At 55.9% G+C, this 8398-nt stretch overlaps 1 protein-coding gene across 1 annotated transcript in view; it reads right to left on the reverse strand.

Annotated features, from left to right (window-relative positions):
* ATP11A (ATPase, class VI, type 11A) overlaps positions 1-8398 on the reverse strand; it is a 74203-nt gene that overhangs the window by 35450 nt on the left and 30355 nt on the right. The window contains exons 12-14 of the mRNA XM_011979442.1: positions 7269-7432; positions 5598-5669; positions 4161-4234 (exon numbers count right to left, since the gene is read on the reverse strand). Of these exons, the coding sequence (XP_011834832.1) occupies positions 4161-4234; positions 5598-5669; positions 7269-7432 (310 nt within the window). The remainder of the gene's footprint in view (positions 1-4160; positions 4235-5597; positions 5670-7268; positions 7433-8398) is intronic.

Here is an 8398-nt window from a genome sequence, read left to right on the forward strand (position 1 = left end):
CTGAGGCTGGAGGGGATGGGAGGCTGAGGCTAGAGGGGATGGGAGAGTGGGGAGGCTGAGGCTGGAAGGGATGGGAGAGTGGGGAGGCTGAGGCTGGAGGGGATGGGAGGCTGAGGCTAGAGGGGATGGGAGAGTGAGCAGGTAGGGGATGGAGGGGACAGGAGGGTGGAGAGGCTGAGGCTGGAGGAGATGGGAGAGTGAGCAGGTGGGGGATGGAGGGGACGGGAGAGCGGGGAGGCTGAGGCTGGAGGGGATGGGAGAGTGGGGAGGCTGAGGCTGGAGGGGATGGGAGAGTGGGGAGGCTGAGGCTGGAGTAGATGGGAGGCTGAGGCTAGAGGGGATGGGAGAGTGAGCAGGTGGGGGATGGTGGGGACAGGGGAGTGAGCAGGCTGAGGCTGAGAGCTGGAACCCGGAGGGCCCCTGCAGAACTGCACAGGTGTGACCACGGAGTCTCAGTTGCTTAGCACAGAAAAGCAGGGCCCGGGGGTTAAACCACCCAGCCGATGTTGGAGCCATTTCCCGACTCCCACGGTTTCCAGCCAATGCTGTGGTGTCATCAGATGCAGTTTAGAATGACGATGGTCCAGATGACATAATGATGCATTCTTGAACAGCACATTTTTTACTAGAAATTTCATGTTTCATGGCTCACAACTCATGCCAAGAGCATGTGAATGGCTTAACTGTGCCACTGTTTCAGCTTGTGAATTCTGCTGTAAGACACAGGACACCTTCAGCCTGAAGAGTTGGTCAGGAACAGCCTTGGAATAAAAAAACCCAGAGGACAGAGCAAAAGTTAATCTACAACGAGCAACAGAAGACCGTGTTTTGCAGCTGCTTTGCAGAGCCGTGCACACGCAGGTGACGCGACCGAACACACAGGATCCTGTCCCCAGGACAGCCGGGCTGTGTCACAGGTGCAGCCATGGTTGGTGGCTGTCCCCTCCAGGACCAAGAAGGGCTTAGTGCCATTTGGAGAAGAGAAAGGGCTACAGAACCTCAGTTTGAGCCCATGGTGGGGGGGTCTCTCACTGGGTCTCACAGACGAGCTCAAGGACGTGGAAAGCCAGGCATGACAGCAAATGTCCTCGAAATGGCTGGAAAACAGGGCACCAAGGAAGCTGCTCCCAGAGGAGCTCTAGGAGGGTGCATGGTTAGGACTTTCCTTCTTCTCTTTCGTCTTTTCTGCTTTTCTTTTTCATAGATGAATATGCTTACGTACTCTCCCTTTCTTCTTTCAAGTCGGTGTTCCATGGACTGCGTGCATCTTACCTGGGGTGCAGTGAGCATCCGCAGGATCCCCCCAGAGAGAAAGATTTCACATCTCCCTTTGAAAGGGAATGCCTGATGCAGCCGAGTAGCCTGTGACTTCCAAGTCCTCCCTCAAAATTCCACTGCGGAGAATCCCAGGAAAGCACATGACTGAGGTACAGACATCTGAAAATGGGAGGCCCCTGTTGGGGCTGCCCAGCCCCCCAACACTGAGATCCGGCTCCGACAGCCACACCCCCACGCAGGGCTGAGCCCAGGGGGAAACACGGGCTGTGAGCTGGCTGCCGGGTCTCCCCGCCCAGCAGGCAGAACTCCAGTGCAATTAGTGTGCCTCTCCAGGGAGGATTACCACTTACAGAACACCTTGCTTAATTACATATTCAAGCTTCTCTTCAAAGTAACTGACGAGTGGCTGGCTTCAGACAGCAGGGCAGTCTCTCCTGCAAGTTCTCAGTTCCTCAGAGAGGCCCTAGGAGGCCCACAAGCGTCCCCGTGTGGATGGGAATATTCTCATGGCACAAATGCCTCCAACCTGGATTCTTCAAGTGATCCAGTAGCTCTTCAGCCTTTTGATGGTAACAGAAGTTATTTACAAAGATTCTGCGGTGTAGCCCATAACATGAGCCCTGAGGTCTCGGGCATTCAGGATGCAGCAAATACCCTTTGTGAGTGTGAGGCAGGGGCGGCCGAGCGCGTGGCAGGGGTGGCCGAGCGTGTGGCAGGGGCGGCCGAACGCGTGGCAGGGGCGGCTCTGGGGTGAGTGCATGGCAGGGGCAGCTCCAGGGTGGCTGATGCTTGCCTTCTTGGGCACTGTGGTCAGCCCTGCAAGTCACGGGCAGCATGTTCCAGGAACTTCCTACCCAGGATGCGTTTATTGCAGATAACTCCAAGTGGCTGAGACTCTCAGGACCGCGCCTCATCCGAGCCGGGGGAAGGGCTCCAACACACAGAGGTCTCACGCATCTGAACCTGTTCTCAGACCCCGTCCTGCTGATCCCATGGTCCAGCTGGCAGAAGGTCTTCACGGGAGTCCTGGCAACATTCACACACAGACGGTTCCTCGTCCTGTGACCATCAGTGGACTTCTCACTGTGGAGCCCGGATTCGTCCCACATTCGACGGCGTGTCTCAGAGGTGATGCGGCGGGACTGTGTCTAAGGAACCAGCGGAGGCAGGTGGCAGCCCCCAGAGCAGCAACGGCACCCTCCTGAGGCTACTGCCCACCCCGGAGCCGCTATGACTCACAGGGCGTCACTGAGAGCCACACCGCCCCCCACAGCTCCTTCCGGGACTTAGAAAGTGAGGCACCAGGGTCCTGATCAGAAGCGAACCCCACGGCTCTGATGAAGGCCCTGCTCCATCTACTCTGTGCTAAAGTGAGACTCGGCCGTCTTAGGAAGATGCTGCACGGAGCTCTCCGCACGGAGTCTGTCTGGTTCCTGGGAGCGGCTGTTTGGTTGTTTGCCAGGCATCTTCCCAAAGAGCTAAATGCAGCCTGGGATTATCCGGTTTTAGGAAACAATGAAGAGTGAGATCCCACAGCTCTTGACAAAGCCCCACTCCGATGCTGGGTTCTCAAGGGCACAGGATTTGGGAGCACTCGGTGGAGGGTGGCGTGACGTGAGCGTGTTGCTGAGAAGAGCATTGGTTCTGCGTTCGGGATGCGTGCGGGCTGCCGGCGGCCGCAGACGGTCGGACAGACAGCCCCACCACAGGGCAACGTCCCGCACGCGGCTGTGGGGCTGAGGGCCGGGAGAGGCTTCCTGAGCCGTCCGTGGAAAGGACAGATGGGTGAAAGGCCCTTGCTATGGGAAAGCACTGCAGGCAGCAGGGAATGAGGCCACTGTGGGGGGTGCGGGCAGTGCCCTCTGGGGACACTTAGGAACAGTCTGGTGATGAAGGTGGGTGAGAGCCTCAGAGGGGACGCTGGGAGAAGCTCAGCACCGGCGGGTGGGAGCTCTTAGGAAGCGATGGCCACGCAAAGGGGTGGCCCCTGCAGACGGAGCCCATGGGCCCTGCCTGTCCAGGGCAAACAGCCAGGGGCGCCCACGCCTTCGAGCCTCAGCACTGTGGGCGGGAGCCTGAGGGGCTACGCTGTTGAGTGACCTGTGGCACATGTCATATCCCACGTGACCTGGTGAGAGTGGGGGGAGACGAGGTCGTCCACCTGTGCATGGGGGATGCAAAGTGCCGGGGAGGGTCCCTTACAGGGAGGTCAGGGGACCACAGACGTGTCCACGTGGACTGGAGAGGGAATTGTCCAGGACAGGGGCAGCCACAGGTCAGAGTAGGGGGACCAGGAGAGTGCCCACCCGTGTGGGTCACCAAAACATCACGGCGGCCACAGGGCCCTGACTGCGCCCCGCCACTGCTCACCCCAGCTTTCCGGAGCACAAACCGAGTGTGCTGTTCTCACAGACACACTGTTACGGCAACCGCCAATCAACAAAGCTCACTTTGCAATTTTGAACATTATTACAGATACATTTGCAAACCCACACTACCTTTTCCTTGAAAGTGGTTATTTAAAAACATTTTATGTCATTTAGCTCTGCATGGAGAAAAGCAGGTGGGGGTAGGGATGGGCAGAGAAACACTCACAAATGCAGTTAAGCAATTTTCAACAGTAAAGTGGCCCCAGCTCGACACTAAAAGATGGACAGAGCAAGGGCGCTGGGTGTTTAGCCCGGGACTCCCTCCTCAGCATTTCAGAAATGTTTCACTTTTTAAAAATAAAAAAATAGCATTTTGAGAGGATCTGTCTATACTCTTTTAAAAAAGAACAAATCATTCTTAAACGCTAAATCCTTAAAGGTCCTGTAGAATTTAGTTATCAGAATAAAACACAACCACCAAGTATAACTTAATAAAAGAAAAAGAAATTTTACCTGTAGCGGATTTTACAATTACACTCATTCTCCTTCTAACTGAGTCAAAACTTAAAATTTCCAGCAATTCAAACCTGAAAGAGAAACGCAGAGGGTCACACTGTCCACGTGGTTCCTCACGCGATTCCATCTGGTAGCTGCGAAGCTCTCCGCAGCAGAATGGCTGGGGCAACCCTGGCCCCTCGTCAGGGGACACACGAGGGCCGCTGGGTGAGGGCTGTCCTCACACGGATGCCCTGAGAGGCCTGGATTTGAAGGACGCGGTAGGTGTGCCAGTGAGGCAGAGTCTGGGCCCCGTGGCACCTGTGGCACCAGCTCCTCACCACGTCCCCACCCGACCCAGGGCATGGGCTCACATTCTGCCAAGCAGGCTACGCTCCCTATGCACCGACTCCCTCCCTAAACATTGCTGAACAGACTCAAAGTTGTGTCAGAGCTCGGATCCTCACCAATGAACCGGCATCACCCTAAGAGATCAAAACCACGGAAAAAGCAAAGGACACTGGCGTTTTGCCTGGTGCCGTCCTGTTACCGGAAGACTCAGAAAACCTGTGTGGCGTCTGGAGCATCGGAAGTGTTTGGGAGCCCCTGCTGCTGCCCCTCAGTCTCCTCAGGGCCTTGGACTCAGTGGGACGCTGAGGAGGGGCTCTGGCCACAGTGCCAGCCCAGTTCGGAGCCAGGGGTTCCTCGGCAGAGCCCTGACGGGGGCTCTCATCTAGTCCACGATCTCACCGCCTCCACAGCTGCAAACCCGGAGCCTCAACAGCAGTGACTTGCGGCCCCCAGGAAGCCCAGGGCGCTGTGGGGAGGGCACAGCCGGTGCCAGTGGAGGGCCCGGGTCACCCTGGAGCCCGGGAAGCCCAGGGCGCTGTAAGGAGGGCACAGCCAGTGCCAGCAGAGGGCCCGGGTCACCCTGGACCCCGGGAAGCCCAGGGAGCTGTGGGGAGGGCACAGCTGGTGCCAGCAGAGGGCCCAGGTCACTCCAGACCTCAGAAAGCCCAGGGAGCTGTGGGGAGGGCACAGCTGGTGCCAGTGGAGGGCCCGGGAGCCCCTGCCGAATCAAGGGGTTTGTCCTTTCCCTTCCACTGGGGAGTTTATTTTCCCTAAGAATGAAATTTTAAAATCCAGGTGTTTTGAGGTCGTCACCACCAGATCTTGTGTCTTTGCTGGAACAGTGACCGCACATTCATGCTTATTGAGTCAGATCTCAGAAAAACCATCCAGGGGAAGCAGCCCTGTGGCTGAACCCAAGCCCTTCTCTAATGGTCCAGCACTTCTCCAGAACATCTGGTAACATTCCCGGGGTGTCACTGGGAAGGAGAGGAAGCGAATTGCGGGAGAACATAGAGAACTTGTCTTTTCCCTCAAATACAGAACTTTACGAAGAACATTCTTTATTCTTTAGTCCCTTCACATCTGAGGGCGAGTTGCACATACCTTTCGACGTGGTTCTCCCTGTTTAATACCTCCATGTAATTGTCCTTCAGCCTCAGGTAGGTAAAGCCAAGTCTGCAATGCGAAGGGAAACCTCAGGGTGAATCTGAGATACTGATGTTCCTCTTGCACTATTTGCTTTGTATTTTGGTAAAGCGTTCTTTTCAAAAAAGAAATACTTTCAGTTAAACAGAGATTATAAACTGCATTATAAAGTTAGGAAATTATCATTATGAACTTATTTACCATCTCAAAAAATCTTCCAAGAGCAACAGAATTTCTGCCCAACCCAGCCCTCCCTGGTACGCAGCAGTGAGGCACTTTCTTGTCAGTATTAATTGTTCTCCAGCAGAGAGTGGCGGGCACATGGCCTGCAATCCTTGCTTCGATGACACCTTCGCTCACTGATTCGTGGGCTCTGTTGTTGCTGGTGAGCAGAGAATACGATGCCAGAGGGAGAGGGTCTCTGAGAGGCTGTGACCCCCAGACCAAGCCCCTTGAGTCACGACGGGGAACCAAGGCCCAGCGCAGGCCTTCAGCCAGCACGTGGGTGCACCCATCTGTGCGATGCCTCCTCCTGCATGCCTGAGGGTCAGCGACCTTCAAGGCCTTGTGGGAGCCGCTGGGATGGCAGAGACAGAGCATGGCTTTGGGATGCGAGAGGCCAGCAGAGGACCCAGGAGACAGACGTGCTTCCCAGCACAGCTGCGGCCATCATCGCGGCACCAGGGGGATGGGAGTGGAGGCCTCTGGCCAGCCCACGTGGGAGCAGCGGCTGGAGGAAAAGCTTCAGGGCGGGGAGAAGTCTCAAAGGCGGGCAGGGCAGCCTGCCCTCACTTCTAACACCTGTGATGAAGGCAGTGGCATTCCTGGGCACTTGTGTTCCAAGAAGAGAGAAACCCAGCTCCAGGAAGCCTCACCTACGCATGTGTGGGTTTACGCATGAACGAAGGGCCCCAGTGATACTGCTGACGTATCTGTGCTGCTCAAATTGCACAGAGAAAACACATCAGTTTAGCAGCGACAAAAACATGGCTGTAATGAGGGGAGAAGCGCTAACATGATTCTCACCACACTCAGTCCCTGAAGGCAGTGTCCGTTTATTACTTTTGGAGAGGGGAGATTCGGTATTACAGAAGTCATGAGCTGGGTGGATTTGAAAACGGCTTCCCTGAGTTGAAATTATCCACGTATCTGGAATGCCTAAAGCATTTTTCCAAGCGTTTGCTTAAAAGGTGGGCGGTGGGAGGTCGTGCACTAGCTCTGCTCTGCCCCACCCAGGTTGTGGCTCTGGGAAGGCTGCTGGGCCTCCGGGCTTCAGTTTTCTGAGATGCAGGAGGGATATTTGTGTTAAAGGAAGGATTGTTTCCATATTTCAAAGCCTGTGGTTATTTGGAATGACCTCTAACTTACTGCAGACCTCAGGAAGAAAAGCCAGCCACGAAAAGTCAGAGCTGAAGACTCATGCGCTGGGGACCAGACACTGCTTATCACGGTGGGAGGGGCTCATACAGGGACGGGGGTCCCCAGAACCTGGGCGCAAAGGCAGCAGAGCTCAGTGTGCAGGGCACGGGGTGGGGCTGAGGACGCCTCCAGATGCAAGTCCCTGACTGGGGCCAGGGTGGGGCTGAGTCACATCAGGAAACCCAGGCAGACCCTTGGCCCGAGACGTACCTCTGGACACCTTCGACCAGCGCCACCTCGTCGGGCGAGGATGAGATGTACACACAGGATTTCCCCCCGTCTGGAGACTTCCTGGGGCCGTCCACGCTGTCATCATCTTTCACCTGGACAGTGTGGCAGAGACAGAGGGCCCGGAAAAACAGCTCCTCGCGCTCCTATAAAAAAGCAGTTCCCAGAACCCACAAATCACTATGCATCCACTGAAGATAGAGGGAAACAGGCACAGACAGAAAACACGAAGAGGGGTTTGGTCCCTGCAGCCGCGAAGGCAGCTTGCGGGCGGTGAGGGGTTATACGGTGGGATGGAATTACGGCTTTCCATCATTCTCAAGCGCTCTGTGGTAACTGAAATTGACGGGTGATGAAGACTGAAACAGGCGTGTGTTCTTCAGCACCGACACGTTTAGAAACCACAGAGGCTTCACGTGCACTCGGAAATGGCGAACAACCACGAGCGTCCAGGGAGACTGAGTCACACGGCGCCGCGAACACAGACATCCACAAACATGCTGGACCCTGGCTGTGCCTCCGCCCCGGTGCCTGCGCGACGGGGACATGCTCCTAACTGAAGCATGTGTTAGACTAGACATGACCGTGGCACTCCTGCTGTTGACTCACATCGTAACGTTCACCCTGAAACCCCCTAAGAAGCAGGAGCTATTATCCTGCGCCTGCAGCTGCAGAATCAGCATTCAGGAAGGTGAAGAGATGTGTTCAGGGCCACAGCCAGCTAGGACCTGATCCCCAAGGCTGCCCTGTGTGTGGGAAAATTCAGGAATGGCGTCAGCCTGGGACCCCAGTCCTGCCCAGAGATGCTGAGATCTGGAGCCACTGCACTCAGGGTGTATGTGAGAGTGCATGTGTGTGTCTGCGTGTGAGTGTGTCTGTGTGTGCATACGGTTTCTGGGCATGTGTATGTGTGTGTGTCCGCGTGTGAGCGTGTGTGCATGTGTCTGTGTGTGCACATGGTGTCTGGGTGTGTGTGTCTATGTGTAAGCATGTGTGCACATGGTGTCAGGGAGTGTGTGTGTTTGTATGTGTCTGTGTGCACACGGTGTCTGGGCATGAGTACGTGTGTGTGTAAGCGTGTGCACACGGGGCTCAGGGAGAGTGTGCGTCTG

The sequence above is a fragment of the Mandrillus leucophaeus genome, unplaced genomic scaffold (genome assembly GCF_000951045.1).
Source record: "Mandrillus leucophaeus isolate KB7577 unplaced genomic scaffold, Mleu.le_1.0 Scaffold201, whole genome shotgun sequence".
NCBI classification, from domain to species: Eukaryota; Metazoa; Chordata; class Mammalia; order Primates; family Cercopithecidae; genus Mandrillus; species Mandrillus leucophaeus.